Source organism: Haemaphysalis longicornis, unplaced genomic scaffold (genome assembly GCF_048455015.1).
Source record: "Haemaphysalis longicornis isolate Haplotype H1 unplaced genomic scaffold, Haemaphysalis longicornis Haplotype H1 scaffold_1, whole genome shotgun sequence".
NCBI lineage: Eukaryota > Metazoa > Arthropoda > Arachnida > Ixodida > Ixodidae > Haemaphysalis > Haemaphysalis longicornis.
This window is the reverse complement of record NW_027526203.1, coordinates 309,897,979-309,916,447: the sequence shown is the minus strand read 5'-3', so window position 1 is coordinate 309,916,447 and position 18,469 is coordinate 309,897,979. Positions and strand designations below refer to the sequence as shown.

Genomic DNA, 18,469 nt, shown 5'->3' with positions numbered 1-18,469 from the left:
ACAGATTTGATTTTGAATTCGTGTTACAGGTGCCGAATTTTCCATGAAATGTTTTTTCTGTAAATATTTCTGGTTAATTTTTCTTGATCGTCATTATTGGTGCTGTCTTAAAAAGCAACTGCCTAACAGTACAGCACACACTCCAAGAGCTCCTTATGTTTGCCCAAATCATCGCTTCATGTCTTGGCGTACCCTACGTGGGCCCTACAATACTTTCCACAAATAGGACACCGGTTTTCGATGTGTAAGTTTTATTACGGGTGCTTTAACAACAACTGATATGTTTACTTCTCAGGCTTTTATTTTTAAAACATCTATTTTTATATGTTAATGATGCGCTGACCGCCTATTACTATATTTCGTAGCCAAGCGTGGGCACAAGCTACGCTTATTTGTAGCTGGAATAGCACTTTCAACTTTTGGGAGGGCAGAGGGCTACAGGGTACTCATAGTTTAAGGTCCAGCCTTTCTGCGCCGCTGGCCACTCGACGCCTGAGAATATGGGCCGAAAAAGCCTTCATGCCTTGCTGGGACGATTGAAAAAGAATAAAATTGAAGCCGCGCCAGCAACGCATCAGTAGGCGGGTGCCAGAGAGAAAATCAGAGACAAAGTCGAGGCGCCAAGAAGAAAGGGGGCGAGCAACAAACGAGGGTAGCAGACTTTCGGCTGAAAAGCTAGCAGCCACACCTTGGAACGTGAAAGGAAAGAGTTCAGAAGAAGCGCCGAAATGACATGTGAAAGCCGGCACTTAGCCGTCGCGCCGCCTGGTCGAAGGTTTGTTTCGTTCGTGTTGACTGAGTGGATGGAGCCGAGCTCACGTCTGGGTCGTCGTTAGAAGCGCGTCGCCACGTTCGTCTGGCTGTCACGCTTGCACGAACATTTGGGTCCGTACAGAGGCTTCAAAGGACATGCTACGGTTGAGCGACAATTGTTCGATTAAAGTACACGTTCGCAGGTGCGACCACGAGAGACGTCTTCTTGACGCCTCTGCTGACGGCCCCGCAACTCTCGGGCTTACCGGCGCGTGGCCATGGATGGGGCGAATCAGGGCACATGGACCTGGCTGCTAGCCTCGGTCGGGCCTCACTCGCACGGACTTCGTCGCTGAAGCTGGCCCGAGCACCGCGACGTGCTCCCACACGCAGGAACCCAAAGAGCCATGGTGAGTGCCAGACATGAGCAACACTCTTGTGCAGGTCCGGCATATATCTCTCGCTGCACTTTGAATTCTACTGAATCCGTGTCCTGAATATTCAAATGTAGTGCTTGTTGCAGAGCACCTACGTTGCACAATGAGTACGACGTGTACGTTACCTGATGAAGCTGATGCACTCACCAAACAACGTCAAACTTGTATTAGAGCACTCATTTGATTAGAGAGGATATGATATCCTGCTGACATCACGTGTCCTCTTGTATTCGTCGTTGTGGCCATCGTTTTCTCCTTTCGCTCTTGCGTAGGTCGTATAGCTCTCAGATATTTGCTGTCTCAACTGTGTTAACCAGCAATTTTGTGATGCAACATTACAACGATTTCATTTCTAATGGATGACAACAAGAAAGTATTTATAAAAAAAATTATTTTTTATAAATACTTGTGCGGATTACGATTGGGGTGGAAACAAGCACGTGTAAAACCAAATTATGAGTGTTGCAGCCGGCTCAGAAACAGGGACGTTTACTAGACGCCCACGGGATCCAATATTCTGTCCCATTCTAGCCCAGCTCCACGCTACTATACGCTTCTAATCTTAAGGGTATTTGTGTTGGTTGTGCCAAAGTAATTAGATTTCGTGTGTAGCGAACCTAATGGAGACCCCGCCCCCAAGAAAAGTTCAGTGAGCGCCTGCGCAATAGTTAAGGCTACAGTGGGCGTTTTGACGTAGTCATGGACAAATTAACTGAGAACACAAAACTATGAACCAGTACGCGAAATCAATTAATATGAATAGTAGATAAAATCATGGCTCGCCAGTGGTATATCTGGAAAGGTACATTTGGGAATATGAAAAGGACATATTTGGAGAGACGATATTTGGAAAGGCACACTTGAAAGCTTTGTTCTTGCAATTAAGCCAAGCGATAATTTCACTTGCGCGGAAAGACATCGCGCTATTTTCGTGTTCACGTTTCATTTTTGCATGAATGTAACATAATGTACGCGTGAACATGTTTTTTTCTCAGCCATTATCAGAATTATTTCTGCTAAACAACAACCAGTCACCTCAATTCTTGCTGCTCTACAAGATAGCAGCCATATATCGCCACCAAGGGACTGAGGTGACTGGTTTTGGGAAACCTACGCAGAAAGTCAGTGCGCAATATTGACTAACAGGAGAATAATGAGGAAGCAATCAGCCAGCGCACAAACGTACAGTGCGTTTGTCTTGACTAAATAGAGATTGTTAAGCGGTGGCAGAAGTGATTAGGCGAGCCATGGTTAAGGGCGATGAACGATCTATTTACACAAGATCTACGTAGAAGGCGGGCATGGGCGAGACCAAGCCAGGCAAAGTGTCCCACCCAGCTTCATCGTCGTCGCAGATGCTGGTGCGTGACGCCACACGCCGCTGTCGTCTTCCTCGTCTTTGACGGCGTAATAATATAAAGAGAATGCCCAGCACACGTGCACATGTTACATAACTGGCGTCTGCTCATTTTATTTTAATTTTTATTGCACCTGTATGCATGTGTGCTGTGCGTTTCCTTACCCTTATGCTTATGGTATTGTCGTCATGGGTTTCCTAGTTCACGTCGCTGGTAATTTTGCTAAATGTAGGAGAGTCAATAATGCGATAGAAGTTCCGAAATTATTAACAAGCACAAAGACCAGCCGCTAAAGCTAATATTGAAAACGCCAATTGTTATTTCAGGATAGAGCTGAATGAACCGCGTTATACTCGTATAAGAAATGTAGGTGTGCCTACATCGGCCATAGAAGGCCTGTAGCCATTTCTCGATTCAAGGAAAGGAGGCTCAGCAGGCTATGTATGTTATCAACAATGACTTTTCGTAGTTCTTCGACGTTTTCTGCGGACACTCATCTCCAGAAGAAAGAACATAACGTTGACTGTCGTTCAATAAGCTGTTTCAAAAATTGGCGTCAGTAACTTACCCTATGTTCCAGTAGGGGCAGAATACTTGAAGCTCAATGTCGTCGAAAAGTTGTAACAAGAAGGAGGCCGCTACCTTGTCCCGAGTTTTGACTCTTTCTGACCGCTGTCGTCTATGCTTTAACTTAGTGAAAACGAAGACGAAACTTTGGACAAGGGCGCTGCGTCTTCCCGGCCCAAACGTTACACCACACGACATGTTTTCATCAAAGGCGGGACTTGCCTTGTAACGTCATTGTCCAACCAGAGATCAGGAAAGTCTGATGCAGGTTGGAAGTTGCTGAGCAAAGAGGAGGCAGTACTTCTGACAAAGCAGCCTCAGCCCGATGCAAACGTTCTCCCAAACGTTTGCGAGCGTGTGTGTGTGCGTGTGCGCGCGTGTGTGTGTGTGTGTGTGCGCGTGTGTGTGCGTGCTTGCGTGCGTGTACGCGTGTGTGGGGGGGTGTGCGTGCGTGTGCGTGTGTGTATGTGCATGTGCGTGTGCGTGTGTGTGTGCGTGCGTGCGTGCGTGTGCGCGTGTGTGCGTGTGTGCGTGCGTGTGTGTGTGCGTGAGCGTGTGCGTGCGTGTGCGCGTGTGCGTGCGCACGTGCCTGCGTGTGTGTGTGTGTGTGTGTGTGTGTATGTGTGTGTGTGTGTGTGTATGTATGTGTGTGTGCGTGCGCGCGCGCGTGTGCGGGCGGGCGTGCGCGTGTGTGTGTGTTTGTGTGTGGGTGTGCGTGTGTGTGCATGTCGGCGTGCGTCCATGCGTGTTCTTTTATTTCTCACACACACAGGCACGAGTTTGGGATTTCGTGCCAGGACAATGAAACAGTATTGCAGGAGGAGGGCCAGAAGAGCGCTCAGAGAAACAGCTAGTGATTCAGCGGCGCGCCCAGAACGGAAATAGCCCCTCCAAATGAGGGTTCCCCGCTGCTGCGCGTGAAATACAAGCGGCCTTGAGAGGTAAAGGTTCCGACAGGGGGAAAAGGTTGCTCCTGGCGCAATGACCTTCAGAAGGTACTGTCGATGGGGCTGAACAAACGGTGGTGGCCGCGGCCGCGAAGTTCAACAGCAGAAAGTCCAACACCAGACGAACAGAAGGTCGAACTAGGCTTTCGCCTTCACATTCTTGGAAAGTTGTAAGCCTGCATCGTATTTTTTTGTTTCTCTGCTTTGGTCTCTACAAGTGAGCGTCGAGGTTCCTCTACCCGGGTTATTTATTTTCTATAAGTGGCGAAAGAACGGGAACGTGTCACAACTATAGGTACAGCTCTTCAGCCAGCTACTTTTTTTGGGGTGTCTAGATGAGGTAGAGCCATTGTAAAAGTACAACGAGTATACCAGAGCGAGTTAGGTTGGCATGTCAAGTTTACATCTATAAAGTGATGTGCCGATAAAGTAGAAGAAAATAGACGATATCCACATTGGGGGCGTGTAATACATATGGAGGCTGACGGCTTGCCACGCCATAAAGAAAATGCGGATCTCTCAGAAGATGGATGGCAACGTGAATGACGTCCCAGGTCAGATCTGTCTCCTTCAGGACTAGTCAGAACAACCACCATGACGCAAGCCATCTGGCCACTTTCGAGTGCAAAATTGGAGCAACACAATCCTGAAGAAAATGACCTATAAAGTAGGATACATAAAGCTATCCTTATGTAGATACCGAGCTGTAGAAGCATGTAAGGACAATTTTCTGCTTTACGCTTTTGGGTGCTACGTTTTCCCCGCGAGTTTGTTGTCTGACCGCGAGAACGATAGACTGGGTTCCGTCCGAATTCATGCCCGCACTGTGCTACCCGTCAAGAAAAGGAACACGTTCCGCCACATCCTCGGAACTGATAATTTTATCCCCGCCTTTTTTTTCTTTCCGCTGAAATTTGCAACGAAAAGTAGAAATAGTAGACTATGTGGTGCGTGATTGAGTAGAGCACTGCTAAAAGAAATGCGCACCAGATATACTGCCGGTTATCTCTTGCTGCGTTAAAATTGCTAGCAACAAACCAGTTGGACACCAGTGCTTACAGTCATAAAAAAGGCAGCCTCTAAACATGGTGTGTATCCGTCTTAAACGTTGAACTATATAATGGAAAATGGGGAATATAAGACCTTCCTACAAGCACAATAAAGCCCACTCATATTATCAAACCCTTCTACGTAAGACCTATGCAAAGGAAATCTTTTTAATTAACTGTATTTTAAAACCTCAACCCGCTTGTTATTCTAAGCCCTACTCAGTACGACTCCGAAGAAACCCTATTGAGGCACGTATCTGTTTTGAAGAATTAAACTTTCGGCGTAATAAGCCACGAATATATGAGTCCCCGGTAAGCAAGAGGTAACTCAGTATTACCACTGTGTTATCCGACCCACGAAAAATTGATTGATTCATTATGAGGTTTAACGCGCCGATGCTACACAGGCGAAGAGACGCGCCGTAGTAGAGGGCTCCGGATTATTTTAGTGCACCTGGCGATCTTTACTGTGCGCTTAAATATCGAACACACAGGCGTTTTAGATTTTCGCCTCCATCAGAAATGCGGCCGCCGCGGCCGGGAAACCCACGAAAAATAATATTATCTAAGTCTTCTCTTCTTCCTGATGCATGCGCGCGAGAGACCACCATAGGGTAAAAGATAGCAGAGCCCACCAGAAAACCTTTGCCCTCAAATTGACCGAATTTCCCCTCTTTGAAGAAATATAATCAGGTTGTGACATGTTTCAGAGGTTAGGTTTAGACCTTTGCGTTGTTGCATAACATTATTGTGTAAATGAGTTGCATAACATTATTGGGTAATTGAGGCCCGATGGCTGGAGCACATTTAAACCACGCCTATTCCTCCCTCACGAGCACAATGCTAGTAACAGGACTGGGTTACAAACTGCGGCATTACGGGAACGGACCAAATTTCACTGCGATGGCCTACAAAACAAGTAAAGTACGTTGTTGGGCTAGTTGGTCGATCATTATTAACAGATGTATAGCGCAAAAAAGACGAAGGACAAAGAATGCACGAGGACGAAGCGCTTCGTCCTCGTGCATTCTTTGTCCTTCGTCTTTTTTGCGCTATACATCTGTTAATAACTACAAAACAAGCTGCATGAATTCTTTACGTGAAGAGCTCTTGTCTTGTTCTCTGTTTCGTCTCAGCACTGTCTTGCGTTCTCTGACATGATGAACCGAAACCACTGCCGCAGTCATGGCCAATTTTTTTAGTGCGTGTCATAAAAAGCATTGCAGGCGCGATACGCCCCCAATCTTCAGCACCCAGTAAGTTTGTGGGAACGTGCAGAAGTAACGACCAAAATAATAAAGTAGTTGCAGATAAAATACTATTTTTCTCGTTTGCTAAAAAAATGAACAAAACTCCCTATAAATTGCCAACACAAGATTAAACCGAACACCGCCACTTTAAATTAGAGAGGACTCCCATTATTTGAAACAGCGGATAACTAATTTAGTAGTAGCTACCTCTACTAGCGATTAGATCAATTTGATATATTTGGCCACATCCGAACCTTTCTTTTTTTCAATACGTCATTTTTTCCAGCGTTCCAGCGATGCACGCTACGAAACGTCCATAGGCCTTAAGCTTTCTACAAGTGTCTGGGCGCAGTCGGAAGGGGGGTTTGGCGTCAGAACGTCCCCGAAATTTTCTGAGCGGCACATTCCCCCCCCCCTTCCCCCCCCCCTACACTTGTCTCCTCGTTTAGGCCTTTCTTTTCGCCACCACTGTTTACACTCCGCATCCGTATATTAATATTTCAAAACAAAAAATTGAAAAATTGAGAAAATGGAAAATAAATTGTTTGCGCGAAGGCTATTTTTCCTTTTAGGACTTTTTTTGCTGGCGCGTATAACACCCACCAAAACATTTCTGGCTACTCCGCTAGCAAGTCACGTAGCAAGTAGCCCGGCTCCTAACATCAGCCTTTGTCCGCTTCACCGCTGTGAATTTGGATTACTAAGCACCAAGTCAAATGGAGCAAATTCGATGACTAGCGATCCACATCGTAGGATAATAAGAGAAATGCCATATCCGCTGTGACACACTCAAAGGCCAATCGCCATGCTCGCACTGTGTACAGGCTGAGCGCTGACATCAACTCTCAAATCAGATCGTATGCCTAGCGTAGCATAGCCATCGGCTTGCCTAACGTGTTGACAGTCGTGATTAATTATAGAACTGCTTTGTTTTCCAGAAAACCCGCAAATTCTATAGGACTGTAGCTTTAGGAAGCCTTTTAGGAGTATCCCACGGGAGTTTAACTCAATGGTGCATTATCGACTTTTTTTGTCAATGTATAACACACTTTTTGGTTGCTGTAGCTCCCTTGTGCTATTACCTGCTTTCCCCATCCCTGAGAAGTAACACGAGCCCCCGTCCCCCTGCTCTTCTATCTCTGATTTTGGTCCTCTGGCTGCTACCTGCAAAATATGACCTGTCCGATGTTCGGTGGCCGAGCTTCAAGATCACATACACGTTGGCTTACGGGGGGCCATGCTGATATAGCCAAAAATTAGAGGCAGCTGGCCCATCGGGATGATTCTGGGTCTGCCCGTCACACTAGAGATGTTTCTGCTAAAAGTTGGGCCAATAGAAGTACCCTTAACTTCTTTCAAACCTCGGCTATGTAATTTTAATTCCGCACGAAAATAACAGTGATTGCGCAAACGCATGCCTGAAAGGAACTTAGGTGGTAGCGTTTCGCGCACTGTACCGATGGCGCTGACGACAAAGTTATCAGCGAACGAGTCGCCACTGAGGGGCATACAAGTGCGAAGGATACTTTGCGTGCGAATGTACTACAGTGACAAAAAGCATGTGCCGTCATAAACCGTCCAGGTAGAACGGGTGCGTTTGGAGAGTCCCAAACATAGTCAATCTGCTTAGACCTTCACGTCTGTTGTTGGCGTGATTCCTTATTATTCTGAGCAATATGGCTCAGTACATCTCAGTAAAACACATGGTTCTGGTAAGGAAGAAATCATGTCCGTTACATTAACCGTGAAGTTCATTACACTATATAAAATGACTATTTTTTATAACTCGGCTACTTTTATTCTAGCCCAAAATTCTATTTATTTTTAGCACTGTCACAAAAAAGCATCATAATATTAACACAGCTTCAATTTTTGCTACTTAATGTCCGAACTGGCGGCATTAGTGAGATATCAAATGCCAAGTTGTCAGCGTGTCATCCCTAGAGCAGAACAAATTAAAAGACATAAAAGAAATTGCGCAATCACCTGCAAAGTCGATAGCTTTGATCGGCGGCCGCCAATTACGGGAACTAGTCTCTGATACAGAAGGGAAGACCAAAAACAAAAAAAGACATTCTTAGTGAATATCCTTCCTGCTGTTTTTATTATCATCTATCTTAATTCTTTGGTGTTTGCGCTAAAGCTGGCATGACTGCTATTTGCTATTTTGAGGTGGCAGTCTTTCGAATGGCAGCATTTCGCCCGCTACTGTCTAACATGAGGAGCACTTAACAATCCAGCTAGTGAGCAGCGTGAGAGAACGGTCCAACGTGCATTCCAAATTCGAGTTGAGTAAGGAACGGAATGATCACCAAGATCTTGGTTTGGTTACCCTTGAGGTGCCATGGCGTTTTATCTCGCTTGTCACTCACGGCAGAAGTGTAATGGCGCGCAGGATGACATTTCCCCTGTCGATGCTGAATGAGGAACGGAAATATGAGACCCGCGCCTTACGAGGAACACTTGCGTGTCTTCTCGGTCGAGGCTACTGTCAGCAGTGTCCATGCGGATGTGACCACAATCCAGATTCTGATAGAGCTGTCAGCGCTTCATATTTATTTTGCCTAATGTTAGAGTGAGAATGAATAGCGATACCTGTGTCCTGGTACTTCTGTAGGTTGAAGATGTGCACGCAGATGCTAACAATTTTCCTATTACTTCTCCCCTATTTCCAACTCTTCGACTCCTCGGAAGCACGTGACTCTTAAAAAAAAACAGATTCATTTATTATTGTTGGCACCTTATTTTTTTTTTGCCGTCTTCGGTGCCTCTAATTTAATACGTGCCCTTTCCAATACAAAGGAAAAACATGAAGGCCTCAAAGGCCGGTTTCATTGAGAACGGAAGATAACCTTTATCCTTTTGGGATTCCCCTCACGGAAGCTCTCGACAAACCTATTCCCTATTGTATAACGTGTCAGCAGAATTTAACGCTTTTGTCTCCCTTTACCCACCCAGTTGCGCACTGCGATCACCGCCCTTCTCGTCGGAAGTACAGTGCTGGCCACGTTCTTGGACGACGAGAAGCCTTTCGACAGGGGCGAACCGCTGCGCATGGAGCGCGAGCCGGCCTTTCACTACGAGCGCGGACTTCGCCACTCGCGCCCCGTGCCACATCGCTACGCGGAGGAGCGCGGGTGGGGTAGCGGGAGCCGCGAGCCCCTCGGCCGAGCAGCGCGAGTGCGTCCGGGACCCATCTATATCATCCGCACACTGAACCCCGAGCCTGGGCCTGGGCCACAGGAGGCGCCGCCCTACGAGCCTCCTCCCTGGCAGGGCTCATCGGTGGTGTACCGAGCCGGACCCAAGTCGCTGCCGCTCGCCGAGGGCAGCAACGTGCAGTATGTGGTCTTCGTCGACCGTGGTGCCCTTCCCATCGATGAGCCGACGCTGGTAGACGCCTACCATGGCAGGCGTAAGCATTTGCAGCCCTACATACCTACTTGACAATTAACGACGGAGATCTAGAGAGCCATTGGGGTAAACTAAATTCCGCAATCGCGTGATGGTAAGTGTTTCAGTGTCAGCAGCATCAGTGGATCATATTTAAACGTCTACCATGTAGGGCATTGGCAGCTCCCAATTTTAACAATGTCGGATCCCAAATACGGCCGGGCCTATCATCCTTGTTTTTTTTTTTTTTTTTTGGGGGGGGGGGTTTACACTGCTCGTGATTTTTGCCTTGCACTAGCTGATTAAATTAATAGTCCTGAATATGAAACGTGCTCTTTATTTTTAATAAAAAAATTGACGCGGCGTGATGATAAAAAATACTGCGCTGTCAATCTTTGCCACGGGATTGCCAAAAAGGGACGGAGGTTCTTGTGTGACGGATTATATGTAAAAACATAAATGATTGTGCCTAGAAACGGCGTCCTCCTTTGTTCTTAAATGAAGCTTCTGTTACCAAACCGGCATAAAAAAGATGCTGAATGGGCCCGCATCAACTTTGCCGGACTACTTTTCGCGCACAGCCAAACACCCCGTAATTTTATGCGCAGTGGCACTTGACGCCTGAGTATTGCACTGTGTTCGGTGCAATGGGACATAAATGAGATCCTCCTGTGGCTGAATCAGTGGAAGGACAAAACTGCGGTAACTTTTGAGCATCTGGTCGGGGTTAAGGGCGTGTGAGAGCCTTTATATAGTATTTAGGAGTGGGACGGGGTGGATTTTTATTCTTGATGAGCAGTGATAAAGTTAAAATTGGAGTTTCACTCGACAACCGTACGCTGGAAAGTGAGGTGCACCATTTTTCGAGTTGTCGTTAACGTGCTCCGAAATCTCGTACACAGAGGATTTTTTAGTTTCTCGCCTTCGTGTTAAGAACAGCCGCCACAAGCAGAAATTTACCGAGCGGGTGTCATTCGTCTCTCTAGAGCAGTGTAACTGTGCTTTCAGCTAGAACACCCTCAGTTCTCAATCATCCTCAGCTGGATGGGAATCACAACCGAGACAGTGAGGAGTCCGCCAGCTACCATATACGAGTTCGCAAGGCTCATATCAAGCAGTGCTTTATTGGCTTAATCACAACCAGGAATTGAAAACTATGACAAAAATCTCTTACCAGGATTTCTGTAAATAATTATATCACCATTGTGGTTATTTTCTCATTATGCGACCGAGTATTGGAATACAAAACAGGCAACGCATGTTCCTTAAACTTCTACCTTATTTATAATCTCGTACCGCCAGAAAATTGCACCGTACACACTATGCACCCTACATTCTAATGCAATCCTGAGGTTCTGGTTCACTCCGGTGCGCTGCATTGACTAATCCAAGCCACCAATTATAACATTTCGGTGAGCGACGATTTCGAGCATACGATTCTATTCTGAAATTTGTTCTTAACTGCTGCATCACGCAATGGAAGCATGGTGTTCTGTATTGAGCTGTGTCACAGAGCAGATCACATTTTTTTAGTCAAGTGGAACGCGTTCTTAAATCATTCGGCGAATTTTCTATGTTCGCCATATCATTTGGCCACATGAGTGCATTGTGGTGAAGCTGAACCAAGGGATTGCTTTAAACTGTAAGAAAAATAGGGCTCACTACTCAAAATCTTGGAAAAGTTAAAAGTGAATTGGAACTTTACACTAAACCTTTCTTGCACCTTTTTTGGCCAAAAAGGGTGTAAAAGTCTTGCTCCATGGCATACACCTTTAAAAGGTGTTTCGGCCCAAAAATGATGTGCGGAAGAAAAAAGGGTGGGCTTGTGAACACCCTAAAATAAAGCTGTTATGTTGCTTAACACAACAAAATAAAGGTGTCGGGAGCGCAGCTACGCGCGGCAATGTGAATCGGCTGAGCGTGCAGCATGACATGCATATACATTCAACGCGAACAAGTCCCACTTGTACCACAAATGAATTGAGCAAGAAATCCAGCAATGCATAGGGAGAGCGAGTACATAATTTTTTATATAACAAATACTTTATTTTCAGAAATATGTACAGAGACACATCAAATATTGCAGAGTATTCGTCGAACAAAGGAGCAGCTTTACGCATATAAAAAAATACGCGCTTTCGGGATTTACGCTAGCATGGCGCCAGCACCTTCTGCCGGGAGTGTAGGCTAGTCGCACCGTAATACTAGGAAAGCCATACTTAATTACCTTACAAATATATCGGCTCTTCTTGCTTTTATATCCACCAGAAGAAAGTCATCTGATAGAGTCGGTGGGCTTGTCACCGAAATTACAGATACTTTAAAGGTAATTTTTGAATATGGCAGTTTAATGTGAGCATATACCAGATAACATGCGGATTTACAAAAACTTTTTAACCGCGAGGTGGCTATGATGTTCAATGGGTCATAAAATTTCATTAAATACCAAACATCTATTACATACCCTGTAAACACCCACCAAGAATGGTGTTCATTATTTCAACACCGTTTATGCCACATGGGTGTAAAGCTACAAATTAGGGTGCTGGAAACTAAGAAAAAGGGTGTAAAATACCTCGAACTAAGAAAACGGGTGTAAGAACCTGCAACTTTGGAGGCATTTTCTACCCGTTTACAGGGGTGGACTTCAATATTATCTACCAGCGGGAGATTTCTTGTACTTCACAGTGTTTTATACAATATGAATTAGCATAATTTATTACCAGCGCACCTGTTGAAGCTTGAGCTTGGTTTCGTCACGTTTGCAAAACATACCAAGAAAAAAAAAATCTTCGTCCCCTGTAAAAGGTGGACCACCGCAAATCGGGTATCAGAACAGTGAAGCCGGCTTTCGCGTATGCTCGAGAGGGATCACAAGGGGCGCATGCGTATGTGCACCTCTTACTAAACCAAGGTGAAAGTTTTTTTGGGCTACTAAAGCACAAAAAAATGCCGCAGCTTGAACTGGTGGTGCAAGGCTAGAGAAACTGCGGCGCTGGGTGTCGACCTAGGTTGTTTCCTCCTTGAATTCGCTGTGACTTGTGGGGCATGCTGGAACAGCCTTGTAAAATCCGTCTAAACTTGGTCTAACCCCTCAGCACTTATCCTAGCCGAGCATAAACATCGCAAAACCAAACAAAACTTAGCACAGACTAGCAAAACCTAGCATCACGTAGCAACACCGGAAGAAGCTAGGTCGATGCCCAGCCCTGCTGGTTTTTTTTTTTTTTGTTTTTTTTATTTTGCAGCGGAGCACCTATTTCAAACCCTTTCAACACCTTACAGAGACCGAGTGGGTTTGATTCAGTCAACGCCCTTTTTGCAACAAAAAAGGGGTGTAAAGCAACAAATTAGGGTGTTTGAACTTAAAAAAAACGAGTGTAATAGACTTTCCAACACCCTTATTTCACTGATACTACACCTTTTTAGGCGACAATGCTGTGAAAATGTTTAGTGTTATACTCCACATTCGTCACATGTTGGCAGTAATGAGGCGTAAATACTGCTGTTTTAGAAATTCACCAGCCTGTCATGCTTAGCAATTAGCACCTACTCTATTTTTGAACATTTCGGAAGGGCGGATTGAAGTACCTCTCACCAGCCGCGTTTAATACCACTACGCTCGAAGCGTTATTCATCCACCTGAAATCCAACATCAAAAGAACATTCAGGAAATCATGGGTGGAAACGTATCTGGAAACCAATTGACATATGGAAGAAAATAGCTTCTGTCTTAACGAAGATTGGACCACACCTTAGTTATTGTTTCTCATAATTTGTTCTAGACGGTACAACTACATCGTAAAGACACAGGCAAGTCTTGTGATCAGGAGTGAAAAAGACTGAACGGAGCAAAAGTTATCGTGATTTTAAGAAGTAAGCTTCCTACGTACCCTCCCTCGTGTACATAATGGCAGATTTCATATACTCAAGGATACCGCACAAAAAAATTTAATTCTGCCTTTTTGAAGCTATCATCACTACAACAAACCCCTCGTGGTCTCTCCAGTACTGAAACTCCCTCACCCTTACCCGCAGAAACACTTCTCATTGATGTTCATGATAGAATGTAACGTATGCATAAATTATCCGACCGTAGGCACATGTCTCTGTCGACTACAAAAGGCATGCGATGCAAAAAGTTAGCGGTACATATATCGTGTTTTAGGGCACAGATAAGAGCTGACGTTGGTTGAAGTCATCCAGGCCATATAGCGCCAAGATCGCAATAAATGTACAAATTAGCAGGCACCATCCTGCCTAATCACCTAATTTAGAAGTCCTCCTAAAATAAGCATTGCATTAAAATTCTTTTGTAACACCGACACACTCGTCCGTTGAAGTGAATGTCCACACGGCAAAGTAAATACTTCCTTAGGCTGTACACAAAAGCACATAATTCAGCCTGCGCTGAAATGTCGAATGTAGCAGCTCATTGTTAAACGTTATAAAACATCAATGTTTCTCTTCTTACGCCCAATAAAAATTGTTTGTGAGATGATATTTTGTCGCAAACAAGCGCCCGAACGCAAGCTCTTTCCGCAGATGGCAATAGCTGCCCTCAAAAACATTTCAGTCTATACTCTTTGCAAATGAAACGTCAATTTTTTTTTAAAAGAATAATATTTCACCAATAAAAAATCACACAGACGATTTCTATAAAATATTTATTAGCTCAACTGATCCGAAACGTCGATCTCATTTTTACCCGGATCATTGCGAAGCTAAGTGATTTTTACAGTAGTGCTGAGGCACGAATTAAATTGTCGGGCAATGAAAGGGATTTGCGATTTAGGTGATTCGCAGGGAAAGGTACGTGGGTACACTGTACTTAGTCTTACCTTGGCTATTGCAGAAGATATAACACTCCTAGCTAGAATGTCACCGTAGCTATTGGGGTTTTCTATTTTTAAAAGCGGATAAATGATGCCTGCTTTATAATGTGCCACTTATTTTTTTCAGTGCGGAAAGTACATCGTTGGAGCCCTGAAGTCTACAAATCGAAAGCTTAAAATCTCGCCCTGCCCTTACGAGTGCGGCAACAGCAACTGGCATTGAATAAAAGATATGAACGTCCAAGCCACTGACATCAAGTGGATAAACATTCTGCTTACACACTATTTAAAAACTTTCACTACATGTTGTTTGACTTCTGAATGACTACCATTAAAAAACAGGAATAATGTAACCTCTCAATTTTCGTCTGCTTCAGTACAAAGAACGGTATTCCGAAGTAGCGCCCTTTTCGGCTGTCCAGGATTCGAAAGTGGCAGATAATCTCTGTACCAGTCATCCTTCAATGTTCAAATAAATCAGCGCACCCACTATCCTACCAATGCTTCGTAAATTGGTTTATGTTGTGTGAGACAATTTTCCTATTAAAGCTGTCTTTTACTCCAGTTAAGATAAGAATAAGAACTGGACCGCAAACGTTTTGACTATCTTTCAAAGTGTACGTCTCAATGTCAATTCTTTTTTCACGAAAGGAGCACTAAGTGGCTAAATATAGTGACAAAATTGTCAGCCTAGCCATGCGCTATGTACCTTCAATTAAAGAAGAGCTTTCAAAAGTGTACTACTGCAGAAGGATTGCGCATAAAATTGTCTTTACATGATTTGGTGCAGATTCTTGTCCCGACTCTACGACTGACATGCACACACCAAAGAACGTGCACGCGCGCGTACGTGTTTACCATGTGAAGTGTAAACTAAACTAAACTGCCACTAAACAAGGGGTCTCTAACAGGATGAGGAGCAGCTTGAGCTCTGGCAAGGACAGATGGCAAGGAGTACTGGACGTCATATAGTAAAAACTGCTTTCGCACTCCCCAGAACACAAACACGTACAATCAAATTCCACCATTGTAGCGGGAGGTCATTGATAAAAAAATTATTATAGTGTGCTGCGCAGAATTTTTTTGCCCACGCCAGACAAGGGCACGGAGGCTACGCCGCCGTAGCATTCCTTAGCTTCGTCGACCACGATGGCTTCCACGATTCCTGGTCCCAGATTGTTTTTCTTTTTACCATGACTTTTTCAATGGCGCGACAACAGTAGGGACTAAACAGGACTGCCTCCATATCACGAGGCTAATACAATTTTTGTAGCAACAATACAAACAACGACAACTACAGCGGCATCACGATTATGTTTTTCGCGCCCAACGGGGCCCACGGCATGTGCCGACGGGTAAACACTCGCGTAGAGAGGCAAAAACCATTGCGCCATGTACTCCGATTGCCGCAAGAATGTCGTTTATCGAAACCCATTGGCGCGCGGTTGTGTTTCCATCGGCTAGACCAGCCGATGCTTTATCAAAGCACCTGAGAACGCAGCCTCACTTTATAAAACCAGGATAGAAGAAAAACGACCGACCACGGACAAGAGACTGTGAAGCCAACGCGATCGATAAAGCTGGGCAATGTTACGTCAGCGTACCGTGCGTGGCATTATTGAGTAGCGAAAAAACGCTTCAGCATCGCATAGGGCAATAATTTTTATTGGACTTTTTATAAGTTGCGGAAAATTTTCATGTAGATATCCTCCTTCTCTAATAGTATAACGCAGTTATTCGGCGGCGTGTCCTGTATTTCATGTGTTCTGTTTTCGGTAAGGTTCGAGCAGCTTCCCATCCATATATATGTAGTAGCGATTCGCACAGATCACACCCAATATTTGGTGTTTAACAATTTCTAAACGACAAGTAAACGATCTTTAACCCTGAAATATAAGATGGTCACACCAAATTTTAGCGGCTCGCTTATGAAAACAACTCAGAGCGTCGAATTTGGGAAATTCGACACGTCTCATTTTATTTTCGCCGCCTGCTTCACTACATGCATCACAATTTCCTCATTTTCACTTTGTTGTGGAGGTAGTAGAGGAGTCAGCTTCGGCACCTGGATGTCGCTCCATCACCGGTATGGTCTTTACACTAGATACGGAGTCATGGTTTTTATTCGATAAAGACCACTCCCCGATAAACCAGTTTCAAAGTTATGCATTGAATACTTCCCAGCGCCTAAAAGACCAATGTGATTCCAAATATTATTGTGTGTCTGCTTAGTAACACCGTAAGTTGCAGCTTTTAGAACTCGTCCGGAAAATTAGAAGATGCATTCCTTTGCTACAAATTTCATACACTCTAATTCCGCATTCGCCACCCCTAATGCATTCGCAATCGCCCCAATAGCCGAAATTTTTAAGCCTGCGAAACTGCCACCACGGGATATTGAGTCTTACCTGTCTTTCCGCGATGCAGAAATAAAGAAAAATAATGAGGGAGACGATAAGAAATCTGTGAAAGACTGGATAGTAATGTCCTTGTTTTTTTTTCGCTCCGTGTTTTTCCCACTCGTCATATGAAAGGAGGTTTAAAGGAAGGTTTATGGCCTTATTTTGCAACACAACGGAATTATAATATATCAGCGTTCACGCGCACGGGATCGCTCTAGATGTGTTGTGTTGTCATAAAACGATTTTGAAGTACATGCCCTTTGGCTAATATGAGCGTGTGTACCTCAAGACAACCAACCAAATTACAACTAACTACAGTATTTTTCAACGGCTTTACTGGCTTGAAGTAACCACAATAGTTGAAGTTAAACTTGTAGCGTGGGGCGATAAAAAGAAACGATACTACACTACACTAGAGAATCACTTAAGAAGTACGCAGAGAATGTTTATAATTTTAATTTAATACACAAACCTGTTACTCGTAAGAACTGTTTTCCCTGGAATATCTACTCAGAAACGTAAATCGGTTTTATATCTATCTGGCCAGATTATTTCATCTATTTTCTCTCTAGAGGTCACCACGCAGAGACCCGATTGAGCAGCTGCGTCAGCACTAAAAAGCAGCGCGGTCTGGTATGTTTTTCTTTCTTTTTGCTTACTCTCCTGTTTCCACTGTCTTGCCCGCATGTTGTCTTCGTGCGTTTGCCCACCCCAAACACAACGCAGGCAGCGTACGTCGTGTTGGCCCAGCTGGGATAACTCTTCTGGGGAATTGTTTTCCCAAATGTGCTGTTGGGAAACTAGGTATACGAGACATTACACCGCAAAAGCTGACGTAGATTTACAATTCAAGGAACAGATGGACTAAAAAAATCAGGACCACTGTATAAGAAACTGGCCGAGACGAGTATGTTGTTGGGCCAGCGGATGCTCGGCTATACAAGACATAAAAGCGTAAAAATTGGCGTAAACTTTGATCAAATACCCAGGACAAGGGCTGACTGGCAAGAGTATTGATAGAAGCAAGAACAAACGGACTACAAAAAGACAGGCCTACTGGAGAAAAACATTGTTGCAGAGTTTGCCTATCAGAAATTTGCTGCATAATTTGCCTGTCAGCGCTTGTCTTGAGTGTTTATATATTTCAAATCGTACGTCAGCCTTTCCGCTTTTGTGTTTGATATATCATTGTTTGTATTTTCCTGTATGCGTTTGAAATGGCCTAGCAGACACTTCTGCCTGAACCACCCGACTCTAATCTCTCCGTGTTGTCTCCCGTCGGCGCCACCCCCATGAAGGATCGGCACCTGCGGCTGCCAAGATTGGAAAAAGAAAATGATGATGATGATGTCCCGTTCATCATCATTGGAAGTTTCTGCACATCTCTCCCTCTTCCTACTTTGCCCTCTTAAGGGCGCGTGACGACAGCTCATGGAATGTTGTGCTGGCTGCGCCGTGCCTCTTGTGCCGGTAACCGA

The 18,469-nt window shown here is 44.7% G+C and overlaps 1 protein-coding gene across 1 annotated transcript; it reads left to right on the top strand.

Annotated features, from left to right (window-relative positions):
* Positions 1–803: 803 nt before the first annotated feature.
* On the top strand, positions 804–15,278 carry LOC144170095 (uncharacterized). The gene is made up of 4 exons (XM_077699664.1): positions 804–885; positions 957–1,163; positions 9,320–9,776; positions 14,717–15,278. The coding sequence occupies exons 2-4, from the start codon at positions 1,161–1,163 to the stop codon at positions 14,764–14,766; spliced, it is 510 nt and encodes a 169-aa protein (XP_077555790.1). The 5' UTR covers positions 804–885; positions 957–1,160; the 3' UTR covers positions 14,767–15,278.
* Positions 15,279–18,469: the final 3,191 nt, after the last annotated feature.

Bases quoted from the DNA above. Each gene is read 5' to 3' on its own strand.
- LOC144170095 (XM_077699664.1), top strand. The intron at 9,777-14,716 runs GTAAGCATTTGC...TATTTTTTTCAG, and splicing joins AGACGCCTACCATGGCAGGC to TGCGGAAAGTACATCGTTGG.